Source organism: Thamnophis sirtalis, unplaced genomic scaffold, assembly GCF_051295495.1.
Source record: "Thamnophis sirtalis isolate CommonGarterSnake01/CBP01778 unplaced genomic scaffold, rThaSir2_p1.2 scaffold_3, whole genome shotgun sequence".
Lineage (NCBI taxonomy): Eukaryota > Metazoa > Chordata > Lepidosauria > Squamata > Natricidae > Thamnophis > Thamnophis sirtalis.
The window spans coordinates 102574313-102599885 of NW_028261383.1; the positions used below are offsets into that span (position 1 = coordinate 102574313).

The following is a 25573-nucleotide window of genomic DNA, read 5'->3' on the forward strand; positions in this document are numbered from 1 at the left end:
CTTCTTAAAGAGCACCCACAACTTCTGAAGGCAAGCTGTTCCACTGGTTAATTGTTCTATTAGGACGTGTCTCCTTAACTCTAGGTTTCTTCTCACATTGATTAGTTTCCATCCATTGCTTCTTGTCTTGCCTTCTGGTGCTTTGGAAAATAAGCTGACTCCCTCTTCTTTGTGGCAGGCCCTCACATATTGGAAAGTGCTATCCTGTCACTCTTGGTCCCTTTCTGTAGACTGGCCATACTCCCTTCCTGCAACCCTTCTTTTTATGTTTTAGTGCCCAGACCTTTAATCATCTTAGTTGCTCTTTTCTGCACTTTTTCCAATATCTCAACAACTTTTTAATAATGTAGTGGGTCACACACAGACACAGAGAGAGAGAGAGAGAGAGAGAGAGAGAGAGAGAGAGAGAGAGAGAGAGAGAGATCTGTTGTGTTTTAAGGAGCAGGGTTACGTCTGCATGAGGGTAAGTAGCTGAAATCAACTGAACTGGACACGGTTTTATGGAAATAACGCTTTCACTGAACTGTAAGACAGAGAAGCCGCCTCATGGCAAGGATGGACTGAACGAATAGCCATTCGCCTTAACATGCTTCTGGACACAGCAATTCTACAGGCTTTCCCACGGCCGAGATACCTGCAAATGAACACCGAGGGGGTAGAGACCATGATGTTTTTTCGGTCGCAGAATTGGCCCCCTCCCCAAATACAGCCAGGCACTGTGGACGGTGCTTTGCTTTTCAGCCGAATGTATCTGACCTCCAAGGGCGCCCATTGCTCCCTCATCCTTTGAGACTAGCTTTCTAAGGTATCGGAGGTTGCCCCTCCAACCAAGTCGACCGTTCCCGCACCCAGCCCGCCTCGCCTGCCTCCCCTCGCGCGTATTGTGACGACACAACCGCCTATGCTTTTGCTCCTTCGCTTCAGCGCCGCGGTCCCGCCTTACGTTCATGCCAGGCAGCCGGCAGGCGGCTGCCAACTTTCAAACAATGCGTGCACGGCGGACTCCACCCCGGCTGGGCGGAGGAAAGGGTTGGGCTGTCAGCCCTCAGCCAACCCTTCAGAGGAGGCGGCCCCGGCCACCGGGGAGCTGCTGGCTGCCGGGGCTGCATTCAGTGCCGCTCTGGGTTCTGGGCAGGGAAACAGCGAGCGAAGGAGCAGCCCAGCCGGGAACCACCGGTGGCCCACTCCGTCCCTGGGGCCGTCAATGGCCCTGATTCAGAGCGCGGCGCAGCTCCGACAGCGTCTTACTCGGCAACGTCCCTCTGAGCGGCGTGAGTGAATGAGGAGGGAGCGATGGGCAACACAGCGCACAAGAGCTTGGCAGGTACTTGGGGCGGGGCGTCGAAGAGCGCCTTGGTCAGTCGCTGCGGAGGTCGCCCTGGGCCAGCCAACCGCTCCGGGAAAGTCCTTTCCTCCCTCCCGAGACAAGGGTGCTTCCCTTTGGCTGCTAAAGGCTGGGCTGTTCGCTGCGGTCAAGGGCGGATCGTGGTCCCCCGCTCTCTTTTCTCCTGGGTGAACGGAGCTGCCAGCTCCCTGCAAGCCTCTGTCCAACCAAGGGATTTATCTCTCTCTATATTTTGCACTGCCCTTGTCACGCTGTCCGTTGCAGTTCTCCTGGTGGTGCAAACAGCGGCGTTTTCTGGTCTTCTGAGTGTGTGCGTTTTTGTGCCCCGCCTTTTTTTTCCTTTGTAGCACGTGTTGCTTTCGGTCCTCCAGTTAGAGACTGGGCTGCTATCTGTCAGAAACGGTGTAGGTAGGGTCTCCTGCTTAGGCGAGGTGGGGTGGGCTGTTGGACTAGAGGACCTTCCAACTCTATTATTCTGATAAATTAAAATCCTGAAGCCGGAGAATAAGATTGTGTCGGCTCCATCCTCGATTGAAATAAACTGTCAAACGTGGATGGGGTGGCTTTTATAGGTTAGGTTAGGCTATAAAGGAGCTGTTGAGCAGGTATTTTATTTCTATGTATTTTCCTGTGGTGGTCTTTTTTTTCCTCTCTCCCAAAGATTTGAAGCTTTTGGTTTTAGAACATGTTTCAATTAACACCCCCTCCCGAATTTAAACGTTATTTCAGGGCAGGAAATTGAGTTAAATTAGCAGCATTTAGAGACCTCTGTCGTTTATTATTCTCTCCTATGTCCATGAATACAATTTCACAAAAGTACTGCATCATGCCTCTTGCAATCTATCTTAAGATTTATTTTAAACCCTTGCAGGTGTATCTAGAGCAGAAACTACTAGGACTAGGACTACTAATGGTAATCAAGGAGTAGGTTGGATGCTTCTTATTAACAGCTTTTCAGCTTGCAGCTTGAAGGATTCATGCTTCTTGATTTTGAAAAGCTGCTTCCTTTCAAACAGATAATGGTGAAAAATGGGTAGGTGATTTGATGTCAGCAAAGCTTCATATTTTCATGGTTAAGGAAAAAAAACCCTTTTAAAATTCATTTTGACTTGAAAAGGAGAACCGACACTAGTTTTTATGAGAATATTGCATATCAATCCCAGTTAACGTGAGCTAGCCGCTGGTGTGTAAAATGATACTTAGTGATATTCATGATGTCCTCTCCAAAAACTGTCATCTTTAACAGGCTTTCATGGAAATAAGCTCCCTGATAAATCAGTGTGGTTGGCAAATAAACGTGCTTGAATTGACACAGAGGGTTAGGTAGTGTGCACAGTTGGCAGATTAAACATGTACAAGAGGACAGATGCTGGAACCGGTGGCTTTTGTTCAGCAGCCAAGAGACAAACTGGCAGCAGAAATGGCCAATTTCAGACAGAAAAGGCTTCCTTGGAAAGTAGGGTTTTGTCCTTCCTTTTATGTCTCTCTGTAATAGAATGAACCATGCTTTTTTTTTTTTTTTTTTTTAAAACATGTTCAGGTTGCCATGTGCTTCCCCCCCCCCAGCCATTAAAATAAAGACAATGAACTTTAGCAGCAGCTGGGAAGCATTTTGATTCCCCGAAACCCACTCTCCCAAAAGAAGGCAGAAGGAGCTTTTCTTACAGAACACTCCAAAGGCAGATTTGCAGCTGAATGGAAAAGACACTCATTGCTATTATGAAAACTGAATCTTATTTTTCTTTTGAAAAGTCTATATGGGTCATTATAAGAGGAAATGATATTGAAATATGTTTATAAATCTGGTGCAGTCCCGTGCCTTGGTTTAAAATACAGGGCTCACACAGCCCATATTGTTCTGTGTTAATGGAAAATGAGTTCTGATTTATGCTTGCAAATGGGTAATTGAGATCCCTCCCTTCATTCTTCTCAATGGGTAACATGGACAGTTGTTGATGAAGAATTAACAGTATTGAATTACTGCTTTGAGGTTTGGTGAGCTTGTCCCTTTTTCTTTCCAGCTGCTGGTCTCAATCATTGTTCCTCTTGCTGTTTTTTCTTAAGCATAAATATTACATTCAGGATATTTGGATTATGTACTCAAGCTTGCAGGCAAATTGCCAAATTATGGTTACCCCACAAAGCAATTATGAAGGACTCCTGCTGCATGATGGGGCCCAAAGTTTATTATCTCTTTATGGCATGGCAAACTTTGGTAGCTTTAGGGTGCTGGAATTGGAACAGTACCTGTCTCTAGTCTGACATTTACTTGACATTTATTTTTGTTACTTCTTTCTTATCCTTAGGGTTTGAATTACACAGCCAAATAAATTGCAGTCACACCCTTCGTTCTGCCAGAGGATGTTACTGGATGTCATTCACTCACACAGTAGTTGTATAATTGAAATGTGGTTTAAATTTTGAATTAACTTGATTTGGAGATGCATGAAACACTGAAATAAATTTCTGAAACTGCGCCCTATAGATGCCCACAATCTGTGTGCATTACAGTAACATGTGCAATTTGGACAGGTTATTAGTTCTTAATCCAGCTCTACCTCAGAATATGGTTGGGAAGACAGGACAGATAAAGGAAGATCTATCTTTGTTATCCTGAGCTCGTTATAGAAGGCACAGAACAGGAGTCTTACAAAGGAATAGATAAAAATGACACATTTTTGCTAACTAAATAATCAATACGGATTTTCCAGATAGTTGTACAAATATAGAAATAAGAGCAACCTTGGACAAAACTGATTTTATAAACAGGCTTAATATTAACATGCCCACCACTTGAGTGAGCTGTAGAGATTTCGGAGCATTTTGTATGTCCATTAGCAATATAAGAATGGTCAAATAACTCTATAAATGTGAATATGCCATTGCTGCACAGAGCGATGTGCTCTCGATCACATCACTTCAGAAGAGTAGTGGAGGAGCAAGGCTGAAAAACACCAGTTTTCAATCCTTTAATGTGGGAAACAATAAGGAGCTCTTACACATAACACACGAAGAAGGTTAAAAGGTTAATAAAGCTACTTCTCCTTTTGCTCTGCTTGGCTGCTTATCTTTACAAAATCAGCTTTAGAGAAGAGCAACCTGCATGAATATTAAAGTTCATAACTGATAGTTTAAACATTCTTGACTCAAAGGACCTTAAGCTCTTATCTAGAAAGTATCTTTTTGTGAATCCAGGTTCTATATATCATAAAAACTTGAACAACTTGAATATATTATGATATAATTACAATTTTATAATTGGGATTACGAAAACCTAAGGGTAAGAGTTACAATGCATTTTAGATTCCATTCTGAATTTGACTGCTGTGTGTGTGTGTGTGTGTGTGTGTGTGTAGGTGTAGGTGTAGGTGTAGGTGTAGTATAATACTTTGCACTTAGGTCGAATGGAGACCTCAGTGTCTGTTCAAATCTGTTCACCACTTTATTGGATAGTATGTTTTAGTGTACTATATTATTTTGCATTATATAGGTTTTTTATATTATATTATATATACTATTCAAAGTCACATAGTTTGAGTTGGGCAGCCATATAAATACATAAATGCACAGATCAACAAATAATATTCATACATTATTTATTAAAGTCCATAAATCTATGGACTTCAACTTGTTTTTTAACCTGCTCTGATACCACTTAATAATGCTGAAAAAATTTACATGCATGTTTTTAAATAGATTTGCACAATTCTTACTTTGTTTGAAAAAAACTTTTGCATTGGAGTGGGGCAGTTAATGTTTATGAAATAAACAAATTCCTAGATTTTGCATAATTAAATTCTTAGCACTTTTGAAATTGCAGGGAGATAAAGAAAAGTATGCAATTCACAAAAGATTTCAAATGAAAAATAGTATTTGAATTGCATTAACTTAATGTATTTCTTACAATTCTGGTTTTGATATGCAAACAGTTTTATAAGATTTTAGAGTCTAGACAATCTGTGACTTGTTGGGTCAAGGCTGAGCAGTGTGATGTGAATGCAAGCTTCTCACGTTCACTTATTAGAAGATTCCAGGGACAGTTATAAATGAGGATCACACATTATTTAAGAGACATGCCTAACCTGAACAGGGACACACAGGTAGGCAAAAAGTCTTTGATAGCAGCAGCAACTTCCAATTTCCTGTCAGCTTCCTCATTGATTTTCCTTATGGGAAGTTGGCAATGAGCATCAGAAATTCCATTTCCCTTCTCTTCCCTTTCCACAGGAAGGGAAGAAGCAAGGGATTATTCAAGTGACTGGGAAACTTGACAACAAGGATCATGTGATTGTAACAGCAGCCTGGCAGCACTGAATCAGCCACAACTTCCCCAAATTTCACCCCCCCCCCCAAATGATTGCTCCCAGTGTTTTGTAAGTTAGCCCATTTGAGGAACCTATGGTGATAACATTTTGTCCTATTGTGTACCATTTTACTGAAAGATTACAGACACAAGATTTTAATAGTAATATAGATGGCATATGCATCCCACATTCTCTAGATATGCAAAAAAAAAACACCTCTCCCACATTCACACATGGTTTAGGTAATGTTGATGCTCATATGAAATGTGCTTTTTCATTCAAGTTGTGTCTTTGTATTTTACCCTAACAGTTGCTGGGGTGTTAGAAATTCTTCTGTGCATCTTTAAATTCTTTGACCAGCTCCCATTGAAAATGCCAAGGGTGTTTAGAATGACTGTGCAACAATTCTAGAATCCTTGGGAGTCTTCAGTATCACATAACAAAGGCTGAAGAGCTCTTTTGATAGATGCTCTGTTTTGCTTAAAGAAACATCTCTCTTGCCCTAGTTGACTAAAGAGGCAACTATTGTACAAAAGCATGGAAGATACAATCAAATAGTAGACTAGCATTTAAGCAGAATGATTAATCTATGTTTTTCAGGTATTTGCTGAGTTTATTTTATTTTTTAAAACTAGACATGGAAAGCCGAAGTTGATACTTCTGTTCCAATTGCATGCAGAGAAAACCCAGATACTGTACATTATTCTCACTGACATCATAGAAAAAGTCAGTCTCTGTTTTCCACTTCTGTGTCCTTTAGGTGTTAGGTCCCAATTGAGTCCTGTTGACTTGGGAGAAGTTAATTATAGAATTACACTTTTAACACTTAATTTTGCTTCTTGGAAGGGAGGTATTGGTTTTAACATCTGCTTAATTAGTAGTTTGGTACACAGAAAATGAAGGCAATTCACATATTAACAATAGTAGAGAAAGTGCTAGAGAATCTCTGGTGACATGAAAATGTCTCTTATGCCCATGAAGTTGTTTCTGGCAGTAGTGTAGAAGTGGTTTGCCATTGCTAACTTCTGGGATTTTTTTAACTTTCCAATTTACCTTAAATCTCTGGGTTTGTTTTGTTGATCATGTATTCAAGGACTTACCAGGTCTGATTCTGCTTAGCTTCTGAATGCCAGCTAAAGTTAATATCAGCTAGGTACTGCTATAAATTGTAATGGCTAATAAAACAGTATTTTATGCTGTCTCAGAACTATTTGAAGAAATAAATAAAAGTGTAACATTGTAATATTCTGGAATAGTAAAAATAACTAAGATGAAAGAGATGAGCGATTACAGACATCTAAAGGGCTTTCACTAATAAAATGAGCATCTTTCCTAATCTTCTGTATTTTTTAATCCATGGCTCTTAGATTGCCTACTAACCAATAGTCACCAGGCAGACATATCTGGATAAGTGATTCTCTGCTTCCAACTCCAACAGATTTAGTGGAATTCTTGAATGTTATCTGTTTGTTGCTTTTATTTGGTATCAGTGAATGAGGTCTAACCTGAACTCAAAATCTGAAGAGAGGCGTGTAGGGGATGGATGGAGGGAGGGAGGGAGGGAGGGAGGGAGGGACGGAAGGAGAGAGAAAGAGAGAGAGAGAGAGAGAGAGAGAGAGAGAGAGAGAGAGAGAGAGAGAGAGAGAGAGAGAGAGAGAGAGAGAGAGAGAGAGAGAGAGAATGGTTTATAGAGAGCCGAAGTGGCATAGTAATTAGAGTACAGTATTGCAGGCAGGATGGTGATATGCTGACTCTGTAAATTGTTTAGAGAGGGCTATAAAGTAATATGAAGCGGTATATAAGTCTAAGTGCTATTGCTATTATATTGTGTCAAGAAGCTCACTGTGATTCTTTGCAGATCCTGGCAAAAATTCTCCCATGTCTTTAATTGCTCAAATGCTATGAATAATCATAATTATTTATTACTTTATTGTTGGAAATAAGTTGTGATGTGGGACATCTATTCCACTCCATAGTGGCTGTCAGATGATCTTTAAGAGTACAGATTTCGAGTTTGTTTTTCTTCATTCTGTTCCCAATAAAGCAAGTGTAAAACATTCTGTTAAGTGGACAAGGCTTTGTTCTGACTTGACAAACTGACAGAAAGGCAACATCGATGTCACTGGATGATATAACATTGGCCACAAGTTTAATTATGTGATACTTGGTGGGTGGATAGCGATGACAGTTTGAGCCAATTTTTTCTTTTTCCAAATGAGATGATAACTTGCTACCCATTCCTGGGGAGATCTTGTTTTACTAGCTCTTTGATACTCTTTTAGTCTAAATTTTACATTTCTTCTACCACGGTATGCCAGAAATCGGTCCACGCAAACCAAGTCCCATCCACGGGATCCAGGCAGCACACGAAATCACATACCTTCCAGTCCATGGAAAAACCTCTTTCCACGGAACTGGTCCCTGTTGTCCAAAAGGTTGGGGGCCACTGCATTAAAGTATCCCCATTTTTTTCCAGATTTTTATTTAAGCTTGAAAAAATGTGTCAGAACTTTAGGAATTTCATTATCTTTAATTAGTTATTTTCTTAAACCAGCAATATACTGGTTACTACTTGAGAGATCATCAAAAAATATTGGAACCCTAAGCTAATCTAGGGATTCAGATAAACATCCTGAAAATAACTTTAATATTGTACTAAGAAAGATGTATGGATGTGTTCCTGAAATTGACTGGAAGGCTTTAATTGACCTTTTTTTATGCGTGAGCATTCTCTCTCAATACTATCTACTGTGCCTTGTTGTCAGTTGATAGTATATCCATCAAGCTGTGTGTATTGATGAGACAGCATGGGAAAGGCATAAATATCCCTAACATTACAACAAATATTTCAGTAATTAGTATTCACAACCACCATATTTGGCCAGGTGCATAATGTCTCTAAGAACATCACCAAAGGATTTCACAAAGGTTTGTCTTTCTTTTTATTAATTGAGAACCCCATAAATGCTGAAATCTTTTTTGAAATTATTGCAAAACTTTTTTGGTTTGAAAAGCATTTAAAATAAACATTCATACCTTGCACAGTTCCAGGAGGTTTAATTTGTTGAACAAACTCTAGTACCCAACAGATGGCCAAGCTGAAAAGGTATAGTTTAAAAACACTTCATGCTAAGTCACCCTTTCCAACCTACTTCCTTCTAAATGACCGTTCTGGATGAGTCCGTACATATAAAAGGCCTACAGATTTGAGAGATGTGAAATGTAAAGGCAGATGTTACACACGATGGTTTAATGTGAAAAATAGCTTGTTGATCTCTTGACTTTGGAGCTAACTTATCACTAACAGGTTTCCCTTATTCTCTCATTTTGCAAGTTTCATTCTTGATGGCATCTATCTTCAGCTTTGCTCTTCTCGACTTTTTTCTCCTCACTGATGAGTTTTAATTTCTCACCTGTTGGACCGATCTTTCTTTTTTCGCTTTTTAATGGAAAAATGTTATATGTCATCTTGGAAATTACCACATTTATTTTCCAAAAGAAGAGAATATTTAATGCTCAGGCTTGAACTGTGGGATCCTTAGTGCTCTCTGGGCCTGGTGGTTTTCTTGTAAACTTTTCATTGCCAAACTAGGTAACATCATTAGTGCTACTTGATGATGTTACCTATTTTGGTAATAAAACACCTGCAAAAAACTGCCAAGCTTAGGGAGCACCAAGGCCACGTTTATTTTCACTTTAGCTTTCATGGATAATGAAGATTTGTTCATCTCTAAAGTTCAATGAAATTTTATGTTTTACTGCATCTGACTTTATTTAGTTTATTCTTTAAAGAACCTGAATGATAAATTTCCAGAAGTGCTGAAAAACTAGCCAACTTGTTCAGGATAACACCAGAAAAAGTAATTGAATCTCTGAATTGGACCAACATTATAAGAAATTAGCACCCACCTCTCTCCTAAGAAAATGATATATTTTAGGAAATATTAAAAGGGCAGAATATTTCCCCTAAAAAGGAGGAAGAAACTCACACACACCCCACCTTTGTTAATGGGCCATTAAAGCCTGGGTCAGTGTATTCTACATAACAAAGTTCTACCTCCTTCAGGCAGAGGTCCTTCATTACATCATCATCCAGCAAGGCTCAACCAAGCCTGGGACACAGACAACCTACAAAATTACCTCTGAATGGCCCCATGGAAGTCTGACAACCAATCAGAACACAAGCTCAAATTCAAAGCCCAACAGAGGGCATTAAACCCAGGCACTTCCAGCATCTCTGCCCCCCCTTTTTTTTGCCCAGGATCTTAAACCATGTGGTTCTACCCACCATTAAACCATCTTTCCAAGCAGTCTCTATGTTTCCAGTGTCTTTCTTCCCACTTGGAACTGAACCCAGATGAACATTTCTTCCAACAATACCTTTATGAAAAGCCCTACACTGGATTGTTCAAAAATCACAGGAATGGAGGGAAGGTTAGGAGGCTGTGAATAATTTTGCATAACCAGTGTCCAAACCTTGAACCATATAGTACTGCTGGACTATGTCTAACATTTAGACCTTGGATCTTTTCAATTCCAGGAAGAATATTGCAGACTAATAGTTACAGCAACATTTGTTTTTCTTTCTTCAGATGAACCTGTGAAATGGAAGTGGAGGGTGGCGGGAGAAGGAGTATACATAGTTGGCAGCCCTTATGGGCAAACACTTGAAACTGAAATGTCTCCTGGGTTCAGTATTTGACTATGTTATTAAATGAATTGCTTTATTTCTAATGCATCCACTTAGCCATGGCGTAAGCACCTGGCATCTATCATCAATGAAGGAAAGGGCCTGATAACATTGTATTCTTCTTCCTCAACACAAACAAAGCAATTGCTATTAATTCCTAAGGCATTTTTATGCAGCTGACGCCCCTGCTATGCAAAATTAAATCCAAAATAAATTCAGTGACATATTGAATCAGCTTTGCTGAGGCCATCTTGGATTATTCAGGCCTGCATGCATCGAACCAGTTTAGTATAGTGGTTAAGGCACCAGGCTAGAAACCAGGAGACCATGAGTTCTAGTCCCTCCATGAAAACCAGCTGGCTGACCTTGGATCAAACACCCTCTCTCAGCCCAACAGAGTTTTGTTGTTGTTGTGTGGAAAATGGGAGGAGAAAGATGTGTTGGATATGTTTGCTACCTGTTATGTGTAAAAATGACAAAGGTGGGGTATAAATAACCTATTCAGACAGGTTTATGCTCTGGCCTATAGAATCTTAGCAGACTGATCAGCATCTGAAAAATAATCTCAGGTGACCATGCTTGTTCCACATACCATTAAAAATAGGATGGATATCAGAGGTGAAATTCAGCAGGTTCTGACAGGTTCTAGAGAACTAGTAGCAGAACATTTGAGTAGTTCGGAGAACCGGCAAATATCATCTCTTGCTGGCCCCAGAGTGGGGTGGGAATGGAGATTTCGCAATATTCTTCCCCCAGGAGTGGGGAGGGAATGGGGATTTTGCAGTATCCTTCCCCTGCAACGCCCACCAAGCCACACCCACAAAACCGGTAGTAAAAAAAAATTGAATTTCACCACTGGTGGGCATCCTTTACTACAGGGCACTCTCTGGGAATGAAGCCTGGTTTCTATTCTTTACAGTTTGTGCTTTCTGAACAGTCTTTTCAAGCCCAAATCTTAGCCCTGTTTTTGGATTGCCTTTGAGGTTCCATGAGGTTGACCAGTTTACCATCTGCACTTTACTTAAAACTTTTCACTTCAGTTTGAGAATTTGTGTGTTTGCCTAAAGGGCTGAATATCCTGTTTTGACACATGATTTTTGGCACCTTTTGAAAACAATTAAGACTTTTGGATTATTTATTCACATTCTTCTGTTTCAGTGTTAACGTTTTATAGTCTTGTTTGGAGAAAGTGAACATCCATGTGTGATTTACAGTAATGATTCCTGTGCAAGATTTCATAAAGTCCCTGTTCATCTTCTAAAAAAAATTCCACAAATCTCATTCTAATCAAACATAAGAACAGACATCTTTGTCTTTAAGGCAAAATAAATTTAACTGTTTCTAAACAACAGGGTTGGGATCTAGCAGTGGCAAGAGAGGTGATTAGGAGAAGAAAAGCAGCTGTTTCACAGAAGGATAAGAAGAGGGAGAAACTATTAATGGAACATTTTCACTTGTCATAGATTTCACCTTTTATAACATGAGATTATTAGGCTACTTGGTACTAAGTGATGACCTCTCTTGTGCTGTTAGGATATGATGCTTTTATTAAAAAAATACATGAGACAAGTTTGGTTTCAATAATGTTTTGAGGGGAATTACATGCAAAGGGGGAGCTATTTTCACTTCCCAGGACTGAATAGAAGAGGAATGTTATCTGAAAAGCTTTCCCCCATTTTTTTTAAACAGCTGCTGAAATTTCCCTTACAACAATTCAAATTACTATAATAATAGGAATCTGCCTCTTGGTATTCCACACACCCCCTTTCCTCATCCCCAAAAATGCCTATCTGTCAGCATTGGAATTCTTAGAAAGTTACCGTAGATAAAGGACACACTGGATAAAAACAATCCTTCAGAATAATATAACCCATTATTTTCACATTTCTACTTATTTGGCGTGACCCGACAAATGCGCGCCCGACAACAGCGCACCGACAAAACCGCGGTGATAAAACTGCAACGTCGACAACGCGCCCACAAAGGCGTGCTGACAAAAGAGCACCAACAGAAGCGTGATTACGGTTAAGGTAAGGGTTAGGGTTAGAGTTAGGTATAGGGTTAGGTTTAGAGCGCGCTTCTGTCGGCGCGCTGTTGTCAGCGCGCTTCTGCGCTCATTCATCGGTGCAATTTTGAACTCATGGTTTTCTCCCCACGGTTTCGTCGACGCACTTTTGTCAAGCGCGCATTTGTCAGTGAACCCTTATTTGGAACTTACATTATTTAATATAAGTCAGCATATGTTCTTCTGTATTCCTTTTTGATAATTTTTTTGCCTCTGTTCTCTGAACTGCCACAATTTATATCTGGCTTTTTTAAATGATACCTAAATTAATCTGATCATGTCAAGACCTTTTTCTTCATTTTTTTTCCCCAGCTTGAATTGCACACTTTTCAGGGAGCAGGGAATAACAACATGAAAGTCATTCTGTTTTGGTTCAGGTATAGTTGCAGTAGAAATCCTAATTTGAATCTTGTGCAGGGTATTAAAAAAAATCACAAACTGGTTTGGCATATACATCATCTGTTTTAGTTTAATATACCGGTAATTTAAATATAAAGCTGTACATCATTTATATAGCTGAATAGAGTAAACGAAATCTAAAATAGTTAGAAACAAGCAGCAGCAGTAAGTACTATGATACAAGTATGAGAAAGTAAATGCCTGATATTTATTGAGAGTTTACATTTTAATTAAACTTAGACATCTGTAACAAATGGAAAAAGAAAGTTATCTTCTAAACTGAAACTCTACCTAAAATGGAAACAGGCCTCCAAACTTTATCCCTATTTTCCAGACCCTGTTCCTGAAAAGGATAGAGAGTAGAAGCCTGTAGGAATCCAACATAGATGATTAGAGATACTTATATTTCATTTTGATTGTGATTTGGGTTCTGCTGAATTCCAGGAGTGTCTTGTTAAGTGTGACTGGGCCCTTCTTTGGAACTGGTGGTGTTTTCCAGTTCTCACCTGGTTCAAGTTCACGTAATGATTAAGGTCTTTTCCAATTAGGAAAAATAAAAAGCTATTCTGTTTTTGCAGCTGTTGTTCAGTTTAATTTCCCAAGTGACTGTTTCTCTTTCTAATGTCAAGTCCAAGTTTTTTTAGCATGAAGTTCATACATTGAGAAAAAAATAACACAGTCTTGGCATTCAAAGCTAAGTAACAATCAATTCATTTTTGTCTTTTAGAAAGTAAAATTGCTTTGATACTTTTGTCTCTGAGTACCTGTCAAATGGTTACTGGATTAAATGAGTAAGAGATTAATAAAAAAATACCCAGTGTTTTAGAAATGGTAGAAAGAGATAATCAAATTTTAATCTTCTTTTTTTCATACTTTGACTAAATGTGATGGCAACTTTTTCAAAAACTAACTGTGATTTACATCTCACTTTCATCTAATCATTTTATTCAACATACCTGGAATAATTAGAGAGCTACCTTGATCTTTTTAAATGGTATTTTCTCAATGCAGAATTGGTTCCATGTTGGCGAGGACAGGGAGTTGTAAGGGAGGACAGGGAGTAAAAGAATGTAACAGGAACTCAATAGTTGGCATAAACAAGGTGAACTTATTTTAAATCTTCCCGTAGGTAGGTACTCCTGGGAGTTAATATTTAATTTTTGCTGGTAGACAGAGATGTATAATACTTGTGAAATTTTATTTCATGTTCTTCCATGTGCTCATAATATTAAGGTCTATGAAATAATTGTTCTTAATTATGTTTTCTATTGATTATCCATCAGAACTCTGTCAATGCATTTCTGAATTGTTTTATTTTGCCTTTGGACAAGTGGTTCTTGAATCTCTACAGACGTACCTATTTAATCTCTTAGCTATTCCCTCACAAACAAAAAGCCTTTACAGTTTCTCGTGTGAAGTTTCTTCTTACTTTGCTTTGGCATGAGGAAGAAGGAAAACAATCAAGATGTAGATAGAGAAGCTTTGGAAATAAAGTGCATACCATAAAGGCAAAAAATTTTTTTCCAGATAGCAAAGATTTCTTCTTTGTTGTTGCTCATTTTGGTTTCCCAAGTAGTTAATAGTAGATGAAAATCATTTCATTTGTAAAGCATACACTGATGAAAACAAAATCACTGTTTGTAATCACCCTGAAAAGAGAAGCTATTGATAGAAGAATTAGGCCAGTGTTTCTCAACCTTGGCATCTTGAAGATGTCTGGACTTCAAGTCCCAGAATTCCCCAGCCAGCGAATGCTGGCTCGGGAATTCTGGGAGTTGAAGTCCCGACATCTTCATGTTGCCAAGGTTGAGAAACACTGAATTAGGCTGTGTTTAGATGAAGATTTTGTACATTAAAATTCTGGCCCAATAAGGAACGCTGTGTATAATTTTTCATTTGAAAAAATATATCTCCTTATAAATCAAATTTTAGATCCTTCAAACAAAGCATGTCTCAAAAATCTCCTTCCATATTTTTAGAAATTACTGTTTTGCCTACTATAGAACTGTTTACATTTTCAAATAGGGATTTATTATTATTTATTCAATTTGCATCTAATTATATGGATTGTGGAAATATAAGCTTTTCATCTGTCTTGTTTTTAATGTAGTGCACTCCATTTGTACTTCACATGGTTATTTAAACGCGCGCACACACACACAGTATAACAATAACTTTCATAGCTCTTATTCCTATATTTCAGGGGACTGATTTCTGCAACACTTTTAAATGAAGTAAATTTAATCTATAGTCTTTATATTGAGGCAGAAAATTGACTAGTCGAGTCCAGTATCATTTGCTTTAAGAGATGTCTTCCCCAAGGATTTCAACCACACACATTTTGAACTACTTGTAACCTGAGATCCTTTTAACTGGAAATACCAAATATTGAATGTAAGACTTCCTTTATGTGAAAACTGTATTCTTTTCAAGGCAGAAATGATGGGGACATCTCCATTTTCTAGAAGCTGTGTATATAAATCCTCCCTTCTTTAAACTCTTCTGGTGATCAGTAACATAAAACCATTGCTGGTGCTGACTTCCAAATGTAGTCAGTAAAACAGAGCTCCGTTCTGCTGGTGTGCTGCTCAGCTCTCATATTTTAAGTCTTTTGTATACTCACTATAAGCTGTACATTCCTTGATCCAAGATTTGTTGTTGAGAATATTCACAGCATTTGGAGTCTGACGTAAGTGAAGTATGCTACTAGAACATTTCTGAGCCTCTGAAGTATATTGTGTTCCTTATATTTTCCTGTGCCTTTTGCCACATTGCCAAATTCTCCCACATATCTTCTGTTTCGGTATCATCTGTCCTTGTATATGCTTGTCAGAATTTCTGATCTTTGAGGACACTTTTAGGAGGTTCTTGAGCGGTAAAGATTACTGGCTATCATTTTCAAAATGGAATGGCTGATTACCTAACTCCTCAAATTACTTTCCATAGAGAAGATCCTTTGATTTTGATATGACTAATGGAAGAAAGTGGGGTGAGGATTATAGGCCAAGATATGCCCAAACTAAAACCTTCTATGTGCAGTTAACACTTGCAGTAAAATAGGTGCAATTTGTACTCCATTATATTACGTGTCATTCTCCTCAGTATTTGTAACTTAAAGCTTGAACTTGGATCATAGCTAGGTTTTTTTCTGTCTTAAACAAAAATTGGATAATTTCTTCAGAACCAATTCCTTCATTACAGGTAGTCCTCAACTTACAACTGTTCATTTAGTGACCGTTTGAAGTTACAATAACATTGAAAAATGTGACTTATCACCATTTTTCACAGTTATGACCTTTGCAGCATCCCCATAATCATGTGATCAAAATTCAGATGCTTGGCAGCTGGTTCATGGCCATTACTATGTCCCAAAATCATGTGATCACCTTTTCCGAACTTCTGACAAGCAAAGTTAATGGAGAAGCCAGATTCACTTAACAACCGGGTAACTAACTTATCAACTGAAGTGATTCACTTAACAACTTTGGCAAGAAAGGTAAAAAAATGTAGCAAAACCCACTTAACAAATGATTCACTTAACAATTGAAATTTTGGATTCAATTGTGGTCATATGTCATATGAATACTACCTGTATTCATTTTCTTTAAAGGTGAAATTATGTTATTGCACAACATTTATCTTACCTTCATTTTTTTTCTCAGAAACTAGGTCTCTTCATTGAACTAGATGGCAACACTTTGTCAATCTGGGACTATCTCACAAAATTAGATCTCATTAATAACTGGATGAGAAACCAGAAGATATTCCCAAAATCGTATGCTAGACTGCAAGAGTAGCAAACCATTTAATTTATTGTTGACAAAACAACTTTCTGTCCATATTCATGAAATCCCTAGTAATTGACCTTGGTTCTCAAGAAATTCAATGCTTTTTTGCCTTTTTTAAAAAATTCCTTCAAACTTATTATGTTGACATTAAATCTTTCAAAATTGTTGCAATAAAAATGGAAAGTTGTTACCAATCAAAATGGAACACATAGGCCTACTTCTGTCGTGTCAGTAGAAATTTGCTTCAAAATGCACCTAGGAACATCCTAGCTTTTTTGCCCTAATCCCAGGAATTTCTTTTTTAGGGCAAAGGGAGGCAAGAATGGACCTTTTAGTGCTAGAGATCTGACTTGAGAATCCTGATAAAAAAATTGACACTTGCACAATTCATAAATTGCGCTTTAGACTTGGACCTAGCCATTGGAATTGTTTCTATGATTTTTGATTTTGCAGGCTGCCACTTATTACAAATTATAATTCTGTGATTTATCATGATCTATAGACCCATGCATAATGTACATCAGTTTCTATTGGAGAATCTATAATTTGTAGGCTCCATCCCAGGCAGGAAAACACACAGTGCTAAGGCCTTGGAAATTTTCCAATTTTCCTTTTCCTTTTCAGTTTCTTTTCTTTTTTTCATCCTATGGGAAAGAAGATCTTAATGCATTGAATTATTGTAATGAACAAATTCTGCTTTGGAAGCTGCTTAATAACTGATCAACCATTACAATTTTAGAATTAATTTTTAAATACTTCATTCCACATACATTAAATGCAGTCTCTGGTATTCTTTCTGGATAAACAAATGAAGTGTCTGACACTGAAAGACAAAGATGGCTGTAAATGTATTAATCCTAAATTGTAGTGATGGGGAATTTGTATGTCTGCACATTTGAGAGTATCAGAATGGGGAGAAAATATATAGTTCATCACGGCAATGTTCATATCCTTTATTTAAGAGGGTTGCATTTCTTCCCTAATTGATTTATTTCTGGCTTCTACCGCCTCTGTCTTACATTTCTGTGAGGCCAGGAATAGTTTATGGAAGTCCTTACTATTTCTGATGAAAGTCCTATCAAGTGCAGAGGTCTGTGTATGTGGGCGACTGTATATAGCTATATCTATACAATGTAATATGATATTTTACTGAGATTCAGACTAGCTGCATAAGACACATTCTTTCTTCATAGCTAACAAGTTGGTCCTTAGGCTGTTTTATTTACATTGATTTGATTTGATTTGATTTTGATTTGATTATATTTATATGCTGCCCTTTTCCCCCGAAGGGGACTCAGGGCGGCTCACAATTCAAATCAGGGAAGGGCGGTACAGACAGAAAATAAAAGACAAAACATAACAATACATAATTTAAAAACACACAACAGTCATACCATTCGAGACGGGGGGCAACAGCTCTTTAGCCCCAGACCTGTCGGAACAGCCAGGTTTTAAGGGCTTTGCGGAAGGCCTGGAGGGTGGTGAGGGTTCGAATCTCCACGGGGAGTTCGTTCCAGTGGGTCGGAGCAGCCACAGAGAAGGCTGTCCTCCGAGTAGTCGCCAGTCGGCACTGGCCGGCGGATGGAATTCGGAGGAGGCCTAATCTGTGGGATCTAATTGGTCTAGTGGAGGTGATTGGCAGCAGGCGGTCTCTCATTGTCACACACATCTCCCTGTGATGTGTTAAGGTGTGCAATTTGTAAGCTTCATTATTTAATAATCTTGTTGTAATGATATGTGCACTGCTTTTCTCCTTTTTCTTTCCACCCATATTATTAAAACTGATTTAGATAGATAGATGGATTTCACATAGCTATTAATTGTTACAGTTTTCCCAAGATTCCCATCTTGGGCCCCAAAACAAAATTTTGCCTTTGAGCCATAAATAGCTGAAATTCCAAAACTTTTCTTTGAGCAGCTCATGCTGTTCCTTCCCAAAATCCCTTGATTTTTCTTTTCCTTCTCCATCCCCCAGAGGGATTCTACAGGGTATACTCATCTGTGTATATTTTATCAGTGCAGGGTTTAATCCTCCTGATACTGGTAACAGGATGTTTCTCCATCTGTGTAAGGGTAAAGGAACATCATATGGTAAAAATTATAAAACAACTAATTCTCTCCCCTTTACAGTGTGGGCCACAACAGTTAATTATTTGCACAAGCAGTGAGAAAAAGTATTTATGAGCTGGTATAGCTCTCTGACAGAGTTGATATACATGCAACAGAAAGCAGCAACTTGCTTATTTTTCTGATGTTTCCTGATATTTGTTTCTGTATTATAAATCAATGGCCAATGAGATCAGGGGAGAGGAGGTGAATGAATGCTTCTTCTTCTTCTTCTTCTTCTTCTTCTTCTTCTTCTTCTTCTTCTTCTTCTTCTTCTTCTTCTTCTTCTCCTTCTCCTTCTCCTTCTCCTTCTCCTTCTCCTTCTCCTTCTCCTTCCTCTTCCTCTTCCTCTTCCTCCTCCTCCTCCTCCTCCTCCTCCTCCTCCTCCTCCTCCTCCTTTTTCTTCTATGGAGTGACAGATTGTCTCATTCTACTTATTGTTTAATTCAGATTGAGGAGCCTATTGTCCTCTTGCCTGGGAATGAATCTGATTGAGTCCTGTTGGGTACAACTTTGAATATACGTATGTATATGTATATGTAAATAGCAATTTATCCTACTGTTCTTCCGGGGGGGGGGGGGGGAGAAAATCAGCAATCCTGCTTTCCATAAATGGCTTTGTATTAGTTAAGGAATGTTCATGTTGTTGTATTATTTGTGTGATGACTGCATATTCTAATTATTTTTGAAGAGGCTGCGTTTTTATACTTGTTTCTTGGGACTTAACCACACTGCATCTAGAAAGACTTACTTCACCGGATGTTCTTGTCAGAAACAAGGCAACCTTTTTCAATTTCTCAACTGGAGGTAGATCAGCTTGGTTTTCCAAATTGTGAGGAAATAAAATAGGGCTATTTAGTGTTTTGGTTCTAAACACAAAACACTGTTGTGGCACATGAGGGGCCCTCACATAGTACCTGTCTGCAACTCCTTGAAGAAGCTGCATCTTTTCCTAAGATTTTACACTTTTCTGCTGCAGTTGAAGCATTATCTAGGAAAAAGATGCATTTGGAGTAGCAGACAGATGCTGAAATAGGGACATGGTGGCTCAGTGGCTAAGACGCTGAGCTTGTTGATCAGAAAGGTCGGCAGTTCAGTGGTGTGAATCCCTAGCGCCGTGTAACCAAGTGAGCTCCCATTATTTGTTCCAGCTTCTGCCAACCTAGCAGTTCGAAAGCATGTAAAGATTCAAGTAGAAAAATAGGAACCACCTTTGGTGGGAAGGTAACAGCGTTCCTTGCGCATTTGGCGTTAGTCATGCCGGCCACATGACCACGGAGATGTCTTTGGACAGCACTGGCTGTTTGGCTTTGAAATGGAGATGAGCACCGCCCCTTAGAGTCGGGAAAGACTAGCACATATGTGCGAGGGCAACCTTTATCTTTTACCTTACAGATGCTGAATGCATACACTCTTCCTCTGAATTACCTTTCCTCATTGGAGTTGGAATTGTTGCACGGTCCCAGTTTGCAACACAGCTGTTGTAAACCATTGGAAACAGTACACAAGTATGTGTATGAAGTTCTTATTTTGCAATTATTAAAGCAGTCACAATGTTTCTAACTCTTTCACGCCTGCTTAAGAGGCTGCTCGAAGTGGTTTCCACATGTTTACTTGAAAGAGTAAAAACAATCAAACATGAAAATAAATCCGGAAACACCTTTTCAAGCAGCTGTATATATTTTGCACAAGGTTTGGCTGCTTTAATGATTTAAACAGAAATGCTTTAACATGTACTTTGCTTTTTATTGCAACTGATGATCATGCTTAATTTGGAAGTGTCTTTGGAGAGGAAAAAGGAAGTTAAAAGATTCTGTAAACATGATGTGGAACCATGCAATCAGAAGGGGCCTTGGACATCGTCTAATCTACCCTCCTTCCCAATACAGGAATGGCTGTCCAATCTTTCCGTGAAGGTCTCCAGTGATAAGAGCACACACAACTCTAGAAGGCTGACTGTTCCACTGTTCAATAGCTCACGTAGTCAGGAAATTCCTCCTTAATTCAAGTTTGGATCCCTCTCTGTAAAGCTTCCATCCCCTGGGACTTGTTTTATCCTCTGGTACTCTGGTATTCCTTATCCACTTCCCTGCAACATCCTTTCATGTATCAAGTCTGCTATCATGTCTCCCTTTAACCTTCTCATCTTGAGGTTAAACATACCCTTGCCCACCCTTTGTAATAGTTAACCTCCAAAACCCTCACCATTATGTAAACATAGAGAAAAATAAACCTAAGGAAATACAGGGAGTCCCTACTAGTAACCATTCATTCAGCACCCATTTGAAGTTACAGTGATGCTGAAGGAGTGATACTTAGGACTGGCCCTTGAAGTTCCTGTCATCCCAGCATTCCTGCAGTCACATGATTGTCATCTTGGGTGCTCGACAACCACCTTGCTATTATGACACTGTCAGTATCTTGCGGTCATTTGCACACCCTTAGTAATCTTCCTGGCTGGCTTCCCACAAGCAAAGTTGATGGGGAAACCAGCAGGGAAGGTGGCAAGTCACTCTGGTAAGTTGCTCACTTCTATCTGGAAGCAGCCATCCCTGACCCAACCTCACCTAGGGCCCACCTTGCAGGCCACTCACATAACATCTCCCACCCACAACAGTTCCTTCTTGTACTGATTCTTTTATATTTCAGAGATGTTTCATTTTCCATTGGTGTGGTCAATGGAAGTTTTAATTGGTGTTTTCTGTCTAATGGGTTTCCTAAGATAAATTCACATAGGGATAAAAAATGGTAGAGATTACCAGGGTTTGTTTCTTCAATGTGAAGCACTAGAATGAAGAATGAAAACAATATAGCTGTCAATTCAACAACTGGGTTTTGGGAATTAATTTTTATCCCCTATTTAGATTAATAATTTGAAAGTCTTGTTCCTTTACAGAATTCTTCACATAATTTTTGCTGCAAAATGAAAGAGTGAAAATTATGCAAACCAACATAACTTTTATAATGGGTGTTCTTATTTTCATTATTAAGTTTGTTGGATCTGAACTGATGTACACATTTTAGGGGAACTTTGATGGAAAGTAAGAAGATAATGAATTAGGCAGGAAGAAATTTCGGGGGGGGGGGGGGGAATCCTCTTGTTGTTTGAAAACTAATATAGAATGGATTCAAAATTAGCCAAACCTAGTATAAAAGCTTTGAGCTAAAGTTAACTACAGCATGTTATCTTTTCAATAATAACAATTTTGTGGGCTGTGGTTACATAATTATATATGTAATGTATATGTATATGAATAATTATAAAGTTGAACGTTATTATTTGTATTTATAAATATTTTTTTAATTCTTGGAATGGTCATTTGTCCATTCCATGTAACTATTATATAACCTGCAGTATAGATGGCATGGGATGAACAAGACTGAACTTTTTTCTTGGGAACTATTCACCAGAAAGTCCTCAGGGTTAGGACTCAAAAATCACTGATGGACCATAGAATCATTTGAGGCATAGGGTGTTGGAAGAAATGTCCATCTGGATTCAGTTCTAAGTGTGGAAAAAGACACTGGATTCATGGAAGATGCTTGGAAAGAAGGTTTAATGGTGGACAGGATCACATGCCTTGAAGATGTTGGATGAAGAAAAAAAAGGGAAGAGATGCTGAGAGTGCCTGAGTTTTTATACCCTCTCTGGGCTTTTGAATTTGAGCTTGTATTCTGATTGGTTGTCAGACTCCCAGAGGGCCATTCAGGGGCAACTCTGTAGGCTGTCCTGAGTCCCAGGCTTGATTGAGCCTTGCTGGATGATGTAATCTTTACAGGTGCCATGTGGTGAGATGGGTAGAGGGTTAATCCTATCATGTCCTGAGGGCCATGTCTTAATCCCATCACCCTGGAGCTGAAGGGGGGGGGCAGGGAGCTGCAGGAAGATGCTTTTTCTTTAAAACATGTTTCTCCTTTTCTTATCCAGGGAAAAATAATATTCTGGCTTTTTAATATTTCCTCAAATATTTCATTCTTCTAGGAGTCGGGTGGGTGATAACGTTCTACAAGGGTTTTGAACTGAAAAGACATCCTGCCCCCAACTGGATGGTCTCCTAATGTTTTGGGACTGCTGTTCCCAGAATTCAAGTGATAGTTGCAAAAAACAGCAAAGCAAACAAAACTACACAAGTAATGTCTTCGATAAACTCCTGAGAAAATTTGGACAGGCCTTTCTTTATATAGTGAAGAAAAATAATTCCAGTGGTTTTTCAGGCTAGCAGAATATAAATCTATATCTACGTAATATACTTAGAAGTCATACAGTAGAAACAGAACTTGGATAACTCTTCTCTCCTCCCCTATCTACAGATGGATAAATTAGTAGAAACTTTACACATTCTTGAATACTTCTCAGTAGGACTGTGTTTCTTCCTTTCTGAAATCAACTGAAGTGCTTCATTCATTAACTTTAAAGGTTCTGACACATTCTGTCTGAACAGCATAAACGTTTGTCTGTATTCATGGTTTGTTTTATTAATGCCGTGAGAGGGAACAGCCGAAATCTCACGTCCCAGAGGTGCAGCAGCTGTGCACTATTGCCTAACAACCTTCAACACTAAATTGGCAGTTTCTACAAGGAAAACGCCTTTCCTTTAGGCATTTTATCTTAAGTCTCCTGAATGCATAAATATATTTCAGATGAAGCCTCACTGTATTTGCTGTCAAAATGTTTTAATTCTGGCTAAAGCCACAAGAGACCTAACTAATACAGGGTGCTATAGTTTTGACTGTTATCCTGTAAAGGAAGTTACACCCTGGCACTTGTCTGTTCATGAATATAGAGTTGAAAAGACAAAAAACAACAACATGGACCTACTTAGAAGCATGGTCCATTTAAATTCAGTAAGCATACATATTGTGAAACACTGTTCTGAAATTAAAGGTGTAAAATATATGCTGCTTCTAAATGGCATCCATAATCTTGTGTATTTGTTACTAATTCTGGAATGCTCATCACATCTTTTGAACAATGTAAGTGGAGGATGTGTCATGGCCAAGGTCTTATACGTTGAATAGTGTATAGATTTAATATTATGTGAATGACGCACAGATAAAATACAGTATTTGATCTCCAAGGTGCTAGAATCTTTTAGGCATTCTTAACAAGCCTTTGTTTACTGTGCCCTCTTAACTCCATTGGGTTGTGAATGGGAAAATGGTGGATGGAAGATCGTGGTGCACTTTGCTAAGTGTCAGAACACTAACCTGATGAGTTGTGACATAAAGAATTGCAAGGAAGAAGGATTGCCAAGAAGTGGACAGAGATTATGTTTCTTGTACTAATGCAAGTAGTCCTCTACTTACGACCACAATTAAGGCCTGATATGCCAAAACCTATATAAGTAGGCCCAGGGTGATGGGCAAAATCACTTTCCACTATCATTTTCGGGCATAAACTAAGTAAATGACAGATCTGAATAAATGATCGAGGGAAAGATTTCTAGGCTTCAATCAAGAAGCAATGATTAGAACTTCCTGAACATTGTTGTTAGTATCTTTCAACTTTTTGTGAATTCATGTACAATACTCTACGCTTCATTTTAGCCAAAAGGCCGATAACCCTTCTCCCAAAATGTCTCTCAGGGGTTGCTTGAGTCCTTATAAACTTAAGATTGCATCATCAATGTTAAAAGCTGCCTGCTTTGTCTTCTGCCAATCTCCTACTGCTTCCAAATTTCTGGAGCAATATGAATTGTATTCATCTCCATTGGCAAAAGAGGCATGCCTAACAGAATGATTGTACTTGAAACTTGGCTTTTTCTCCCAATTGGCAAAATGGGTTCCCAAAATTTTAACAACTCTTTTTTGGTGACTAAGTTTATTTTTAATGTGTAAATATGGTTTTCTCTTCTTTGGCATAAGTATTTTGGTTCATCCGAAGGTCTAAGCAATAGTTTCTCCAATGCAAAACAAAATTTCTTCTATTATGCATAAGGTACACTTCCCTATCCTATAAAAATAATTCCTGAAGAATATTTTGAAATTATTTAGGATGGCATTAGAAAAGTCTAAAATACAGTTGTTTACATAATTACCTGAAAGAAAAGACTGGTGAATAATACATTGGGATTTATTTTCTAGGATACAACATAAAAGTCCTATTGTCCACAGTAAATCAATATAGATTATTTGAAAATTAAGATGAAATGTTGCATTCTTCCAAACTTTACCTATCTTCTCTCAATTATTTCTCAGGAGCAAATTCCAGAAGGTTGCTTGTATTGTCAGAAGGAACAAAAGGAATAAAGGCTGCATAATGACACCAAAAAAGATGACACATCTGTAGGTGTTTGTTAGTACATCATGTTCTTCCTAGTTGATGGGATGGGCAATGAAACGTTCATTTCCAACGTAGTATCTACACTAAAGATCCTAGTTTGTATAGACTGGGGTTATAGTAACTAGGCTTCAATTGTTATGGCGGTAAAGTGGTCAAGATATGCCAAGCTAACTCTTGCTGTACTTACCATCATGTTGCATATGGCATTGATACATCTGAAGCTGATAAGATCTTGCCCGTACCTTTTCTTTCTTACTAAGAAGTTTTAGCAAAATCTTGATAAATCAAATCAGAGGTCACTGTATCCGTTTGTGCATGTGTGTAGTAGGTATGTGTTTACAAACACATTGTGTTTATGTGTGTGTAGATATGAGAAAATATTACACACACACACACTACACAAAGTGTACTTTGTAACTTTTACGATGCTTTTTGCAATGGATTCCATATTTTTCTCCTAATATATTTCTTTGACTTTTAGATGCCACAAGGTATTGCTGGTAAGTCCAGTACACCATCGTTGTGCATGCTAAAAAGTGAAGTCACAAGAATGAAAACCTGATTTGGTTTAACACAGGAACCAATTGGGCAAA

At 38.6% G+C, this 25573-nt stretch overlaps 1 protein-coding gene across 1 annotated transcript in view; it reads left to right on the forward strand.

The window, feature by feature from the left end:
• The first annotated feature begins 1112 nt into the window (after window positions 1-1112).
• NEURL1B (neuralized E3 ubiquitin protein ligase 1B) overlaps window positions 1113-25573 on the forward strand; it is a 62651-nt gene continuing 38190 nt past the window's right edge. Inside the window, exon 1 of the mRNA XM_014063239.2 lies at window positions 1113-1324. Coding sequence (XP_013918714.1) covers window positions 1294-1324 — 31 coding nt within the window. The 5' untranslated portion in view covers window positions 1113-1293. The remainder of the gene's footprint in view (window positions 1325-25573) is intronic.